The sequence below is a fragment of the Bombina bombina genome, chromosome 5 (assembly GCF_027579735.1).
Source record: "Bombina bombina isolate aBomBom1 chromosome 5, aBomBom1.pri, whole genome shotgun sequence".
NCBI classification, from domain to species: Eukaryota; Metazoa; Chordata; class Amphibia; order Anura; family Bombinatoridae; genus Bombina; species Bombina bombina.
The window spans coordinates 678,809,126-678,826,826 of record NC_069503.1 but is presented as its reverse complement, the minus strand read 5'-3'; the positions used below and the strand labels follow the sequence as shown (position 1 = coordinate 678,826,826).

Below are 17,701 nucleotides of genomic sequence, written 5' to 3'. Positions count from 1 at the left end.
CCAGTGAAAATTATTTTAGTAATATATTTTGAGATTTTTATACATATATTTCTATTACACTGACGCAGAAATATTTTGCACAATTAGCAGTGTAACACGCCCAATAAAAACAAAAGTCACAACTATAGGAAACTTAGATAACATAAAACTATTAATATGGTTTAAAATTGTGTTGTATACAGTCCTAGTGCCATGTGTAAAGTCTTTATTGTTGGACAGACATCTTATACATTATTATTATTATTTCCAAAGGCTTATTAAATGTTATTGCTTAATATGTTTGGATTATTATATTTGTTGGCCAAGTATTGTGCAAGACTGAGAAAGATTATAGCATCAAATTATACCATTGCATCAAGATCTGGTTTAAAAGGCACTGCTGAGAAAATCTGACCTCAACCTTATTTCCCTTCAGACACAGTTTATTTTGACTGTTATCGATAAAAAGGAAGGGCAAGTTACAAATGGGAAATCTACATTGCAGACAAAATGTCAACTTTTTACGCTGATAAGCTAATAGTACATCATCCCATCATTGTGTTTTATTCAGCCACATGGTTTTCAGAAATGTAATGTCATTATTTTTTGTTAATAAGATTATCTTATAAACAGTTAACAGATTTCACTAAATATTGTTTAACGTACAGTACTTGGCATTATTTTTGAAGTATGTTCAAGGTAAATAAGACAACAATTATACAAAAGATTCCTTTTTTAGCATTTTGTTTAATAGTTTTTTTGCCATATTTTGTTCTCTATTTAGGCTATTGTATAAACACACACACACCAATAAACAACTTATGAATTGTATTAGTAACTCAGAAAAGCAGGGAACACAATGTTTAAGGGTGAAAGTACAAACAGTTAATAAAAATGTTTAAGAGCAAGAGTGGGGCATTTCTTATTAGTGAGCCTAGACAACTAAATCTCAGTGATTCAGTCAAGTGTCAGCTGAAGCAAGGGAATACCTAAAAACATTTCCTCTTAGGAGCACTTGATGACTGGGATTGAAAAAAAAAAATGTTCAGTAGCAGCAGCAGAAAGCTGGGGACCAATTGGCTGCATTGACCATATATCCCCCAGAGTGCCAAGTATGTTAATTTAACTTTTTCCTGGAAGTGGGTTTCCAGAGCCAATTATGTTAAATTAAACATTCAGCACAAATAAGATGATATCCTCTCCATATAATTGGTGCTGGAATATTCAGAGTAGCTAGGACATTTAATTTCAGAGAGAGGATAGCATTTGTTAAATATATATTCTGCATAGTATAGCTCAGGGGTATCAAACCCAATGTATCTGGGGGCCACTGGCCAAGTGTTTTTTTTCCCATGGAAGCCGCTTGAACTGAGTAAGTGCTCCGGAACTGGATATACTAAAAACTGGAAGTGACATTTACTCTAAGTAGTAGAGCATGGTGTGAGTTGTAGCCCACAATAGACATACACAGTTGTCTATATTTATCTTGTGAGTGCCAAGTGAAGTGATCATTCTGGAACTGTATAACAACGTAAAAAGTGACATTTATCCAAGCATTGCATGGTGGGAGTCTACATTGGACACTTGTCTATATTTTTCTTCTGAGTGCCTATATAGAACATGAGCTAGTTACACCTCTTAGAACCATAAAAAAAATCTGACAGCCCAAATAAATGGTTTACCTATTAAACAAGGGAGGGCCAGATTAAACTATTTTGAGGGCCGTATATGGCCCTGGGGCCAGTACTTTGTGACCACTGGTATAGATAAACACACAACTTTTTCAGATTTATTGCATTATATCTTTATCCAAAAACAAAAATAAAGTGAAACATACAGTAAATCAGATGAAAGCTGTGTTAGTGTTGTAAATCTACACTTAGGAATGAAGGACAGATGGATAAATAGCAAAATAATGGCCTCTAGAAGAAGCTCTCAAACCCCAGCTCTGAAGGGGGTTAAAGGCTTTCCCTGCACTTTGCATGAAGCAGGAAAGAATGTTCCATGTATTCCTTTAAATAAAATACATAATGTTCTCTTTTTCACTTTAATAAGTAATAATTTTGAGATGTTGGTCTACAACTTTACATATTTATTTGTACTAATTCTTGTTGAAAAAATGTATTTATTTTTTATTCATTAGTATTGGACAAATGCATATCTCATTTTTATTGAACAGACATAGCTATTTAACTGTACTAAATAATACTCTAAATGAACTTTCACCCCATGTCAAAACATGTAGAACTGTATCATTATTTTCAAATGTATCTGATTTGAGTAATTGCATATTTATCCGATATATCACGTTAATAAAAAGACAATAAATTATGGATGCTTAATAGTCCTGTGGTCCATTTGGATTAGTATATTGGTTTACCTGTTTTTCGTCCTTGGCTATTGCAATTACATTTTTTACAATGTTTAATGTATAGATGTTAATATTTACAACATAATAGAAACTGAGCCATGTTTATTCATTTATATATTCTTTACTATTTCCTATAAGACTGTCATACAGTAAATTTTACAGGATGTCTAGCATCCAGCAGAGGGTCAGAGGTTTCTGTTGACACTTGTGACCTCTGCTGGATGGTTGTGTATGAAATCCATGGAAATACTTTATTTGATCAGTGAGGATATTCTTGAACAAAAGAATATCACTGTAGCATTATGGTGAAATCAGTAATGTATTTAGTTTGTGTGATCTCCTAAATATATGGAAATCTGCCTGTGCACGTGGCAATCCTAATGATCAATCCATGGCATTTATGCAAAATGTGTTTGGAGCTTGGTCTATGTATGGTTTTCATTAGTAATTTTTATTTTATAATAGTTTCAGTGATGATTAGTGATGGCTAACTTTGGCACCCCAGGTGTTTTGGTACTACATTTCCCATGATGCTTATGCACTCTGCAGTCTAGTTGTGCATCATGGGAAATGTAGTTCTGAAACATCAAGGGGGCTAAGGTTAGACATCACTGCCCTAGAGCTATTCAATCCAATAAAATTAAAGGGACAGTAAACACTTTGTAATTAATATTAGTTTATTGGAAGAAGAAAAAACCATACTGGGTGAGTTTGAAAATGTTTGCAATGCATTATCACCTTGTTTGCTGCCGTTGTATGTCAACAGTCAAACTCCACCCACCACATGCCTTATTTGGAGTGAGTTGCAACTCCTGGAGTAGACATAGCTAGCCATAGTTATTTTGTTATCAAAATCGTTATTGTATTTAGTTTTTACATTATTATCTTTGCTAAAGCCAATAAGGTAAAGATATGTAGCAAAGTTAGGCTTATGAAGTTCTCAGAATTAGAAAATTCAGACTTAAATTTAAAGAAAATAGTACAAATAGATAATACAATTTTACTACTTTTTTAAATTGACATTATTTAACATTTTATGTTACGATCTGAAAGTGTTTACTGTGACTTTTGATGCAATTCTAAGCAACAGAAAACTGTAATGTCTCATGATGTGTAAAAGCCATGTTTTATTGTAGAGTATCTTGTTCATGTTGGTTTTCAAATGTTTGTGAGAAATCTCATTTTTTTAATTATTTTTTGTAGGATGCTTTTGTGGAATTGTACGGCAGCAGCGTCAGGCCTCCATTCGATCCATCCTGGGTATCCATCAAGACGATATTAGGTATTGCGGTAGTTGGAGCCTGTATTACTCTAGGTGCATATCTTGGACACAAGTGAACATCCTCTAGCTGAACACGTTATGAAGAAAAGGACAATTTGATGTGTAGAACTTAAGGACCAATTGTAAAATCAGCTATAACTGCCAAAGGAGGTTTCATATTGGGTTTTTTTTGTTCTTTATTTTAAAAAAGAAAAAAAAAGGTTTTATTTTATTTATTAAAGTTCTTTACATTTCAAGCTAAGCCTCACCATCCTGACAGCTTACGTGCTACGAACGAATCTACCTGATTTTTTTCACAGATTCATTTTACACTCATGATTAAATCTTAAGAATGATGTTTTACTTTTAAATTAGTACTAAAATATCTTGACTACTAGTTGTTAGAAAAAAAATTAGTCAAGATATTTTTGTTTTCACTGAATCTCAACCAGGGTGTATAACTATGATTAATCCTACACATATCATCTTTGGTTCATCCGGTTTGCAGAAATATTTAGCATTTTCTGTAGCAGTGTTATCAAAGATGGTTTCTTGAGTAATGTTTATTGACTTCTGAAATTTAAACATTGATTTTAACACAAAACAGTTCAAACACTGACACACAAAGAGCAGAATTATTCATTTCAGTGTTGTGCCCTCTCCCATCATAAAACTGCTTTATTAGACGAACGAAGAGTAGAGATGGTAATTTCACAAAAAGTAGCTGTAGTTATTTATACCAATATGTTGCACACTTCCACACATGAAGATAACACTGAAAAAAACTAAATTTTTATGTTGTCATTTAAAAAAAAAAAATGTACATCCACGTTTCAATAGCAAAACATTGTAGTTTCCACAGTTTGCCCTAGGTACTTTTTTCACTGAAATGCAACCGACCATGTATTGCAACTGAGCTAAGGAACTGAGGAATCCTAGCTGGCCCAAACTCTAGTTGCCAAATAAAAAGATTTATCTAAATGCATGGCCAAAGTGAAATCTAAGACAAAAAAAAGCTATGTACTGTACATAAGAGCTCTATGCCAACATACACATATATTGATGTTTTAATATGGGAGATTACCTAAAATAATAATCCAATGACTGACACAAAAGAGGATTACTTATATGTCCATCTAAATCTATGCTAATTTTAAAATTTGATTTTTCTTTCTTTTAATATCAGAGTAGATAGTACTATTGCAAAGCTCTGTTTTTGTACTTATTTTCCATAGAATAGAAATAGACCAATTATAATCCTCTCGTCTGGGTTCTTTAAAACTCCATGCTTGTATTTAGTTCTTTGTCAAAGGCACATAAAACACCTAACTAACTGTGCTTTATGTCTTGCTATATAGTCTTTGCCATCTATACTGTAATCACACGTAGGATAGAGGTTAATATGCAACAATCTTTTATTTTCCAACTGACAAAACTAAAATATGTTTAAAAAAAATATAAAAACTGTTAAAAGAAATAGAAAAAAAAGTGTTTTTTTTAGTAAAAAGATCTAAATGGCTTTAGTTCCTTTCATTTGCATGTGTAGGAGGTTGTAATGAAACTGACCTGGGATGTCATTTCACCCAAGGTCATTTTTCTTAAAGGGTTATACAAACCCCAAACCAAAAAAAATTAAAAAAAATTCTAAGGAGCAATAAATTACAACAAATATGCTAAGACTGGACTTGTTCATATACCACAAGTATTTGTACTATATGGTATTTTATCTATATTAGTAGCACATAAAGTTTATGGAACTTTATTATGTATTTATTCTTGTGGAACATTGTCTCTGGCATTGTGTGACCTGTAGTTAGTGGCTTATGTGTTCTAACTTTACAACTAAAAATGTATGAAAGTAACTATATCTGCATGGTAAGTACAACTGCAAATGGCCTGGAATGTCAATGTAAAAGTGAAAACAACATGATTTGACCCATGCAAAGTATAACAAGGCTAAAAGTGTCCACATTCAGCTTGCTTTGTCTTTGTGTCACACAGGTAAGGAAGCAAATCAGTAGGTTGTACAATGTGCATGATGTGTACAGAACTTGTATTTACACCTCAATGTTATTAGATGTCTGACTTATAAGAAATGTTCATTCTTTATCAAACAAAACCAGTTTTTTGGTTCTGATCTAACAAAGTTAATGACACAAAGAGAGCGCCGTAACATATAGATTCTAATTAGCATGTAATGATTATGTGATGGTGTTGGCAGTGTTGATTTAACAGACTAGGAACGTAATCTTGTTGTAACTCTGATATTGTCTTAGTAGAAGAAAAGCTGCTTTTTACAAGTTTGCATCTCATGATTTATGTTGCTTTTTTATTTAGTAGTGCCCTTTACTTGTGTTTACAATACCTATTTTTTTTATTTTTATTTTTTTTAGATATTTTAAGAAAGATTAGGTGTACCACAGAAATGTTGGGATAGAAATGTAAATATCAGTTAAGGTTATAATCATATGTTTAATGTTGCTGTTCTTTTTATTTTTAATTGAAGTTTAGAAATAGTTGGGATTCTTGGAATTCCTCTTGATTGTAGCTTTTTAAAATTTTGATATGTTGGGGTTTTAATACAGCATGTACCTGAAATCTCAAAGAACAGGCTCATGCCAATGACTCTGGCATTGCAACTTATTTAAAACAAAGTCATTTTGCAGGCATGTGTGACAGTGCAGAGTCAAGGCCTTGCTACTTCACAGATAAATGATACCAGGCCTGTCTGACCTAGTAAGGAGTTGGAACTTATCATTTTCAATTGAAATGTTACCATCTTGGTTACTGTACAAGTGTTTGGAATTGTTTCAGGAACAAACTAGGGGAGAAAAGTAACTTTCTTCCCATTGCCTGAGGGCGTCAATATGCTGCATCGTACAGTGGTTTCCCAAGTTACAGCGACTGTTTTTTTCGCTGTCTGCTAATTGGCTGGTCCTTCTGAACTGATAATAGCCCGTATTTATGACATGCTGCAGGGACAGGAATCTTGTCAGCTTGCTCACTTAGGTGAAGGATAACTTAAGAATTATTTATCCTTGAATTATTTCAGTCTAAAAGTGTTCTTTATTTTGTTACGTTTTATAAAGCAGAGGATTTGTAAACTGTGCTGCTAAAGTACCAATATAATTTGAAATTGATTTTAATGTATATTCTTCGGGGATAACTGAGGAAAGCTGCTTACATTAAAAAATTTGAAGTACATTGATTATTTTTTTTAATAACTGGTGAATGGGAGCCATTTTGTTCAGGAGAAAACACAGATCATTATCTCACCAACCTCACCAAAATCAAAGAGGGAAGATTCTATTTTACATAATACTTCAGGGGAAAATTGCCTAGAATAGTTTGCTCTCATTCTTTTCTAGGCCTTAAAATGAATGTCGATTGCAAGCAATAATTAAAAATACTCCACATTCTGGAGGATCACATAACCTTATTAACCATTATACATGTATTAGTTAACATTAGGATCCTTATCTCATGTTCTTAATAACTAGATAGTGCATGAGCACATATTATATTTTTAATATCTTAGCTAAATATCAATAATAAAAAGCAAGAAAAGAATGTAAATCATTTTTAAATTAAAGTCATTAACAGTTTTTTTTTCCAGCCTTCCTGGTAATGAAACATTGTTATTGTAATGGTTGTTATTTAAGAAAGCCCTCTACGGTCATTTTCTGTATCGCCGTTCTGAGTAAACTATCTTAACACATTTGTAATATGAGATAATGGCTCCCAGGTGTAGTGTTCTGCCTGAAGAAAGATGATAACCGTGTAGTTTTTAGTCTTTTCTGCATAGGCAAAACAATATAGATTGCAATTGTTTTGCATTGATCTCCAGGGCTATACAACATATATATTACAATATTTTCTTTATTAATAGCTGTGGCAAAATGCCAGGCTTGTTTTTATTTTATTCTTATATGCACCCTGTTTTTAATATAACATCTATATATTATGTGTTTGTTTGAGTAACCGTTTTTGTAGAAACCGATTGTTTATTTATCATCATTTTTTTAAGATTTATAGTTTATAGTTTTTCTAACAATTCATCCTTCTTCAGCATATCATTAACTACTGTCTTATTTTTCCTGTTTTTTTTTTGTTTTTTTTGTTTTAAATCTGACAAAGGTATTTGTATATGTGCTCCCACTTTGGATTTAGGACAAGTTTTTGAAGCCACATCCCTTGCCAGCCATGCCATCTGTTCATTACCCATCCGTCAAAGCATCGCCTGCCCCTCAATGCAAGAGGTAGCTAAGTTGCTTGATTGTCAAGGTAGTTCTAAAATGGAGAGGTATTAAGGCAGAAAATATTGTGTGTGTGTGTTATATAATATATATATATATATATATATATATATATATATATATATATATATATATATATATAATACACACACATGCACACATACTGGTTTACAATTAATTATACCAAACTAAATTATTATAAAAGGTATTTTGTATTAATATTTTTTACCTTTATTTCGGCAGAATATACATTGGGTTGTTTAAATGTATTGATATCCTTACACTTCAATGTCTACAAATTATCTATTCATTTTAAGGATTTTGTTTTTTAAATTAATGATGAATGTATTATTTCAGACAACACCACAAAGCTTTTATTGAAAATGTATGCTAATGTGATATCATGCTGAATAATACTATTGTTATTTAAATTAAATTTAAAAAAATTACAATGCTAGTAGCAGTTCTTTGTTAATTATTATTAACACAACACTATAATTATCTCTATTAAAAGTTATAAATCAGGAAAACAAAACTTGATTGATTTCTAGTGTTGTAGCTGTGAGGCTACTTGAACCTAATTATGTTATCAACTTTCATTTCACAAAAAAGGATTTAATTAATATATGTAATTGCTAAATGCCTTGGTACATATAAATAGACCTTCCTATTGCACCCTGATTATGAATGAGCCTCTCTTTTATCAAATATCATTTAATATTTATAGGTTCAGCTTTAAATTGAAATGATAGACACAGAGTCATGTTATTAACAAAAATGCAAAGGATATAGCTGGGACCATATTTATACACAAACAGTTGATGTGCTGTGTGGTATAGTCTCCCAGTACATATTTGTGTTATACAGCCAGCACAATCTGGTCATCATTTCTTACTCTAACACAAATACATGACAATGTGGAAGGAGAGAGACCATGTTCTTGACAAACCTCCACTTCAAAGCTACCCGCTAATATCTAGTGATGTCACAACTAAAATATTATGTTACTACATATCTGCAAAAGAAGAACCTACCCATTCCCCAGCATTGCTTGTGATTAGCTGTATTGCCAAGTGTACAGAACATTGATTTTAAGGTAATAGAAATTGTCACATGACCAGCTAGGAAGACATCTTATTGAGTAACAAATAGCCCCTGGGCACGTGTTTATTTTTCAAATGTAACATGTCATTAATGTGTTCTCATATGACTCAGAACACATTATTATTAGTGTTAGGAATGTACACACATAATAATGGGTTTTTTTTGCTCGGATCCAGGTAATGTTTATGATGCAGAGCACTATGCTGAAGTGTTTCTGAAATAAAACAGATATATTCCAGCATCCTGTTTTGCGTTGGTGTTGTCAAATCTTATCATAATAATAGTGTATCATTCAAAACAAATAGAGCCACCTGTTCAGGTGTTTTTTTTCTCTCTGGCTATGCACATGTTTTGTCTTTTGCTGCAAATCGTTACCTCTGAGCTTCAAAGTACCAGTACAAAGCATAAGGAACTGTTTCAATTAAAAGCCAAAATCACTGAGACTCAAGTACTTTTCTGCCTTAATTTCCTCTCTCCTGCAGACAGCTTTAATACCATCTCCTTCATCACTTTTGTGGTACACAGAGCAGGAATGTGCTTTTAAAACCACACATCTCATTTTCATATGACGGTTACTGGGATAACATTAGCAATGCAAACTGAACTGTAGAGACGGTTCATAGACATGTCCTAAAACAAATAACCCACTCAGCTTTCAAAGCTTGTGCCTTTCTAAGGTAGCGTGCCTTATGTTAACCATTTTTAACTCTTTGGCTGCAGAAAATGCTGCCGTGCACTGCTATGCATTGCATTTCAGCCATCTTTGCCAACCAAGGGGGTGTTAAAAATAACTTTATCAAAATGTACAGGGGGAAGAATATACAGGTCAATGATGTGCAATGATTCAACAGTTAAGTAGTAAGTTTATATTGTGTAATCTTACTTCATTTCCATACCGTGTAATGCCATCTGTATTTGTGTACTTGTATTTGTACATATATATGTATGTTTAATAATGTACAATGTAGCAGTGTTTTTTTGCATTAATATGTAAAACCAAATCTTGCTTGTTTATGTGCGTGTATTGAATAGTAATGTGTAGTTTATTTTTATTTTTCAGTCCACAGAGAAAAAATTACATTAAAGTTCTTATTTGACCACTGTTGTATTGTGAGTTTTAAGCTGCATTGCAGACACACATTATTTTTGTTTTACAATCTCTTTTCTCATATATTTTATGGTGAAATTGGTATGTCCCACTGTAATCTTGCACAGCTGTGGATGTTAGACATTATTTTCCAATCAGTGAGGAAAGATCCACGGATACTGCACACTAGTCTTTGTTATCCAAGAAACATATTTCTCAATATGTATCTGAGAAATACATTGTAATTGTTGTTTTATAATATACTATTCATGTGTCCCATTAGAAGTTAGCACATTTGTAAGAATTTGCAAATACACACATTTGTTAAAGAAGCATTCAGTCAGATGTACATGAACAGAAATTGTATTATATTTTAAAACAGATCCATGGTTCATCACAGTTCTAACCACTTCTGTTGTATCGGTCATACAATTATTATATACATAAATACTACATATAATTATTAAAGGGACAGTAAATCAAAATTAAGCTTTCATGATTCATATAGAGCATGTAATTTTAAACAATTGTGCAGTTTACTGCCATTATCTAATTTACTTTGTTCTCTTATTATCCTTTGTTGAAAATTCTAACTAGGTAGTCTCAGGAGCAGCAACACACTACTTGGAGCTAGCTACTGATTGGTGGCTGCACATATCGACCTCTTGTTGTTGGCTCATCTGATATGTTCAGCTAGTTCCCAGCAAACCATTGCTGCTCCTTCAACAAAGGATATCAAGATTATGAAACAAATTTGATTATAGAAGTACATTGGAAACTTGTTATAAATTGTATGTTCTGCTCGAATTATGAAAGATATGTCGTCACTTTAATATAGAAAATAATATTTACTGTTACTTCCCAATGCCCTTATTTGATTTAATACCTCAAAGCCTTTTTGTCTGTTCATTATAACTACACACACAAAAATACAATGAAAAACGTCTGTATTTCTTTCATGTAATTGGCAAGAGTCCATGAGCTAGTGATGTATGGGATATACAATCCTTCCAGGAGGGGCAAAGTTTCCAAACCTCAAAATGCCTATAAATACACCCCTCACCACACCCACAGTTCAGTTTTTACAAACTTTGCCTCCCTATGGAGGTGGTGAAGTAAGTTTGTGCTTGATTTTCTTCTGTGATATGCGCTTCTCAGCATTTTGAAGCCTGATTCCTCTGAGTACAGTGTTTGTCAGAGGGATGTGAAGAGAGTATCACCTATTGAATGCAATGGTTTTCCTCACGGGAAATCTTTTCAAAGGTTCTCTGTTATCGGTCGTAGAAATCCATCTCCTACCTCCCTTTTCAGATCGACAATATACTCTCATGTACCATTACCTCTACTGATAACCGTTTCAGTACTGGTTTGGCTATCTGCTATATGTGGATGGGTGTCTTTTGGTAAGTATGTTTTCATTACTTAAGACACTCTCAGCTATGGTTTGGCACTTTATGTATTAATATAAAGTTTTAAATATATGTATTGTACTTTTTTATTTGCCATGAGTCAGGTTTATGTATATTTCCTTTTGCAGACTATCAGTTTTAAAATTGGGAAACATATTTAGAAAGTTATTTTTTCTTACCTGGGGTATAGTCTTTTCTTCAAATTGACTACATTTTCATTAATTTTCACTGGCAAAATTAGGCTCGCAAGGTCGCAAAATGCTGATATTTATTGTGTCATTCTTGGCAAAATAATTTTTTTGACGCAAAGGTACGTTTGGTGATGCAAATTCGTCATTTCCGGCGTCTTAGTTGACGCCAGGTTTCCTTGCACAAGGTTGCGTCTGCCATGACGCGAGTTGCATCATTTCCGGATGTTGTTAGCACCAAAAAATTTCATTTTGCGTTGCGCGGCATACTTGGCGCCAAATAATTTAATTATTTAAACCTCCCTTTCTATATGCCTCTTGCCTTTTTTAATGCTCATAGGGCTATGCTGTTTGCATTTTTTTTTCCTATTCCTGAAACTGCCATATAAGGAAATTGATAATTTTGCTTTATATGTTGTTTTTCTCTCTTACATTTGCAAGATGTCTCAATCTGACCCTGTCTCCACTGTTGGAACCTTGCTGCCTGATAACAGTTCTACCAAAGCTAAGTGTATCTGTTGTAAGTTAGCGGAGATTATATCTCCAGCTGTAGTATGTAACAGTTGTCATGATAAGCTTTTACATGCAGAGAATGTATCTATCAGTATTAGTACAATGCCTGTTCTTCCTTCAACATCTAATGTACATGACATCCCTGTGAATATAAAAGATTTTATTGCTGATGCGATTCAGAAGGCTTTGTCTGCTTTTCCGCCTTCTAATAAACATAAAAGGTCTTTTAAAACTTCTCATAAAGTTGATGAAATTTCAAATGACTGACAACATACTGAATTATCTTCCTCTGATGAGGATCTATCTGGTTCAGAAGATCCTACCTCAGATATTGACACTGACAAATCTACTTATCTCTTTAAGATGGAGTATATTCGTTCCTTGTTAAAAGAGGTGTTGATTACTTTAGATATTGAGGAAACTAGTCCTCTTTGATACTAAAACTAGTAAACGTTTAAATTCTGTTTATAAACCTCCTGTGGTTACTCCAGAGGTTTTTCCAGTTCCTGATGCTATTTCTGATATGATTTATTCCTTCTTCTAGGTTTAAAAAGCTGTATTCTTTGCAGTTAGGTTGGAGTTTTGGGGAAAAATCCCCAAGTATCTACTCTTGCCAAACGTACTACTATTCCTATGGAAGATAGTACTTCTTTTAAGGACCTTTTAGATAGGAAACTTGAATCTTATCAAAGGAAAGCTTATTTATTTTCTGGCTACATTCTTAGGCCTGCTATATCCATGGCTGATATTGCAGCTGCATCAATGTTTTGGTTGAAAAGCTTAGCGCAACAGGAAACAGATCCTGATTTGTCTAGCATTGTTCTCTTGCTTCAACATGCTAATCATTTTATATGTGATGCTATTTTTGATATCATCAATATTGATGTCAAATCTATGTCTTTAGCTATTTTAGCTAGAAGAGCTTTGTGGCTCAAATATTGGAATGCTGACATGGTATCCAAGTCTAGATTACTATCTCTTTCTTTCCAAGGTAGCAATTTATTTGGTTCTCAGTTGGATTCAATTATTTCAACTGTCACTGGGGGGAAGGGAGTTTTACCTCAGGATAAAAGATCTAAGGGTAAATCTAAAGCTTCTAATTGTTTTCGTTCTTTTCGACAGAATAAGGAACAGGAAGCCAATCCTTCCCCCAAAGAATCTGGTTCCAATTGGAAACCTTCTTCAAGTTGGAATAAATCCAAAAAGCCTTTTAAGAAACCAAAGCAAGCCCCCAAGTCCTCATGAAGGTGCGGCCCTCATACCAGCTCAGCTGGTGGGGGGCAGATTAAAATTTTTCCAAAACATTTGGGCAGATTCTGTCCAAAATCAATGGATTCAGAGTATTATGTCTCAAGGGTATCGAATAGATTTCAGAGTTAGACCTCCTGTGAGAAGATTTTTTTCTCTCACACGTTCCAGCAAAACCAGTGAAGGCTCAGCCTTTTCTGAAGTGTGTTTCAGATCTAGAGCTTTCAGGGGTAATCATACCAGTTCCGTTTCAGGAACAGGGTCTGGGGTTATATTTAAATCTATTCATTGTCCCAACAAAAGAAAATTAATTCAGGCCAGTTCTGGATCTGAAAATTTTGAATCGTTTTGTAAGAGACCTCTTCAACTTTGTATGCTGAATCAATGGTGCAGGGATTATACAAGGATATCACAATTAATATCCTTAAATCCCACTGTTCGACTCTCTCTGACTTGGTGGTTAGATCACCCTCGTAAGGTTCAAGGGGCCTCTTTTGTTCGTCCAACCTGGACTGTAATCACAACAGATGCAAGTCTTTCAGGTTGGGGAGCTGTCTGGGGATCTCTGATAGCACAAGTGGTTTGGAAATCTCAAGAGGCGAGGTTACCAATCAATATTTTAGAAATCTGTGCTATTTTCAGGGCTCTTTAGGTTTGGCCTCTGTTGAAGAGAGAACCATTCATTTGTTTTCAAACAGACAATATCACAACTGTGGCATATGTCAATCATCAGGGTGGGACTCACAGTCCCCTAACTATGAAAGAAGTATCTCGGATACTTTCTTTGGCGGAATCCAGCTCTTGACTAATTTCTGCGGGACATATCCCAGGTGTAGACAATTGGGAAGTGGATTATCTCAGCCATCAAGACTTTACATCCGGGGGAGTGGTCTCTCCATCCATATGTGTTTTTTTCAGATTGTTCAGATGTGGGGTCTTCCAGAAATTATTATAATTCTTTATAAAGCGCCAACAGATTCCGCAGCGCTGTCCATAGGTAACAAAGATAAAAGGACAACACAATATGAGACACCAGACAATATTTAACAAACAAATACAGGGGGAATTGTGAGCCCTGTTCCCGTGGGAACTTACAATCTAAATGGGTAGGAGGGTGAGAAACAAGAGGTGGGGACTACAAAGGTGGGAATGATGTCAGTGTGGAGTTAGATGAGGGCAACTATTAAGCAAGTGGAATTCATTAGTTACTGATTTGGTGATAGGCTTCCCTGAACAAGAAGGTCTTTAGGGAGCATTTAAAGGAGGAGAGGTTAGGGGAAAGTCTGACAGCTCGAGGAAGTGCGTTCCAGAGGATTGGTGCTGCACGAGAGAAGTCCTGTAGTCTAGCATGAGAGGAGGTGATGGTAGAAGAGGCAAGGAGTAGATTGTTGTTGGATCTTAGGAGACGGCCTGGGGTATATTGTTGATGAATGAGGACAGGTATGGGGGGCTGCATTTGTAAGGGCTTTGTAGGTCAGAGTGCAAATTTTGAATTAGATCTGATGGCTTCCCATCTAAACAAGAAACTTCCCAGGTACTTGTCCAGGTCCAGGGGTCCTCAGGCGGAAGCGGTGGATGCGTTAGCGTTTGTGTTTCTGGTAGCACCAGCATGGCCTCACAGGTTCTGGTATGCGCATCTTGTCTGGATGTCCAGTTGCCAACCCTGGCCACTTCCTTTAAGACCAGACCTTCTGCCTGAAGGACCATTTTTCCATCTAGATCTCAAATCGTTAAATTTGAAGGTATGGAAATTGAACGCTTAGTCATAGTATCAATCACTGAATCAGAGAAACCTCTATGTTACAGGCTCGTAAATCTGTTTCTAGGAAGATTTATTATTGAGTTTGGAAGACTTATATTTCATGGTGTTCTTCTCATAAATTCTCCTGGCATTCTTTTAGAATACCTAGAATTTTACAGTTTCTTCAGGATGATTTGGATAAACGTTTGTCTGCAAGTTCCTTGAAGGGACAAATCTCTGCTCTTTCTGTTTTATTTCACAGAAAGATTGCTAAGCTTTCTGATATTCACTGTTTTGAGCAGGCTTTGGTCCATATCAAGCCTGTCATCAATCTCTCCTCCTTGGAGTATTAATTTGGTTTTGAAGGCTTTACAGGCTCCTCCTTTTGAGCCTATACATTCTTTGGATATTAAACTACTTTCTTGGAAAGTGTTGTTCCTTTTGGCTATCTCTTCTGCTAGAGTTTCCAAATTATCTGATCTTGCTTGTGAGTCTCCTTTTCTGATTTTCCATCAGGATAAGGCAGTTTTGCAGATTTCGTTTACATTTTTACCTAAAGTTGTGAATTCTAACAACATTAATAGGGAAATTGTTGTTCCCTCTTGGTCCTTGGAAAGGTCAGAAAGCTTCTGCCATTTCCTTGGCATTCTGGTTAAAGCTTTTGATTCATCAGGCTTATTTGGAGTCGGGTCAGGCCCCGCCTCAGAGAATCACAGCTCATTCTACTAGATCAGTTTCCACTTTGTGGGCTTCTAAGAATGAAGCTTCAGTTGATCAGATTTGCAAAGCAGCAACTTGGTCTTCTTTGCATTCATTTACTAAATTCTACCATTTTGATGTATTTGCCTCCTCAGAAGCAGTTTTTAGTAGAAAAGTTCTTCAGGCAGCTGTTTCAGTTTGATTCCTCTGCTTATGTTTTAAGTTTTTTCTTTTCAGTTATGAGAAAAACGTATTTTTTGGATGTGGATTTAATTTTTCCAGCGGAAAATTGCTGTTTTTATTTTTATGCCTCCCTCTCTAGTGACTCTTCTGTGGAGTACCACATCTTGGGTATTACTATCCCATACGTCACTAGCCCTTTGACTCTTGCCAATTACATGTAAGAAAACATAATTTATGTAAGAACGTACCTGATAAATTCATTTCTTTCATATTGGCAAGAGTCCATGAGACCTATCCTTTTTATGGGGGTTATGTTTTTTTGTATAAAGCACAATTATATTTCCAGTTCCTTTTTTATGCTTTTTTACTCCTTTTTCTATCACCCCACTACTTGGCTACTTGTAAAACTGAATTGTGAGTGTGGTAAGGGGTGTATTTATCGGCATTTTGAGGTTTGGAAAACTTTGCCCCTCCTAGTAGGATTGTATATCTCATACATCACCCTTGCCAATTACATGAAAGAAATTAATTTATCAGGTAAGTTCTTAAATAAATTATGTTTTTCTGTTAAAAGTCCTATTTTAGAACTTTGCTCCAAATGTCTGTTACTGTTATGATTATGCACTTTTTTTTCTTTTTTTCTAATTACGTGTAATTTATTTTACTTGTTTACTCCATAGTATCTCCTTTTGTTCTAAACTTTTCTTTTAATTTTGCCTTTCTATTTTTCTTGAATCCCCCCCCCATGAACAAAAATAAATAAATCTGTTTGTTCGACAAATGAGTTGTCATCAAAACTATAAAGTGGAAAAGCATATGAAGTATAATATTCATGACTGCTTAACACACTCAGCAATGGAGAAGAATATATGTTAAGAATAATGCCTTAGTAGGGCCCTTTGAGAAGATAGATGGTACTGAAAATATGTTTTTTATAAAGGGACTCATTATACCTGCAGATACAGCTGTCTTGCACAATACAGTCACGCTTGCCATCCATGGAACAGCCCAATTAAACTAGGAGGGAAGTCCCTAGGATACAATTAATCAAGCCCAATCTGTCTTAAGTTCTAAATTAATTAAAGATACTCTATATTTCAAGGACAAATGTTTAATTGCTATATTTAGAACATTATTATTTAATGTTTTTCCTGTGTTAATGCACATTACAGTAGCAATTGGCTTTCCATTGTTAGGGAAGTCAATGTTTTAGGCTTGAGCGATCGATCATGAACCATTAATGTCATTCAGACTAAACACTCAGTCAGATCATTTGAATGAACAGTTAAAGGGACAGTACACTGTAAAATTGTTTTTCCATTACTGTATTTTCAATGAGCTGTTTTTGTGCTTTTAAACCACAACCTATTACAATGGGTTGAGCTTCTAGGTAATATCAGATGTCATTATGTTATCACTTTGTGTATACACATATGCTCCTTTATCTTATATTTGTCAGTAAACCAAAGCTCAATACTTAGAGAGAACAATAGATAATTAACATTTTATTACTTAACTATCCTGCACCCCACTGGGAGTGTAATTTCTTCTGCTGGTTGTGTTTACATAGCCTGCCAATAGCTTATACTTCAGTATAGAAACGTTCAGTATAGGTGGGGATACCACAAGCTAAATCAGCTATTTCAAATGCCCAAATAGGGG

At 34.5% G+C, this 17,701-nt stretch overlaps 1 protein-coding gene across 2 annotated transcripts in view; it reads left to right on the top strand.

Moving 5' to 3' along the window:
- BCL2 (BCL2 apoptosis regulator) overlaps positions 1–5,288 on the top strand; it is a 261,595-nt gene extending 256,307 nt beyond the window's left edge. For both annotated transcript variants that reach the window (XM_053714641.1, XM_053714640.1), the window contains exon 3: positions 3,554–5,288. In XM_053714641.1, coding sequence (XP_053570616.1) covers positions 3,554–3,688 — 135 coding nt within the window. In that variant the 3' untranslated portion in view covers positions 3,689–5,288. The remainder of the gene's footprint in view (positions 1–3,553) is intronic.
- The last annotated feature ends 12,413 nt before the right edge of the window (positions 5,289–17,701 follow it).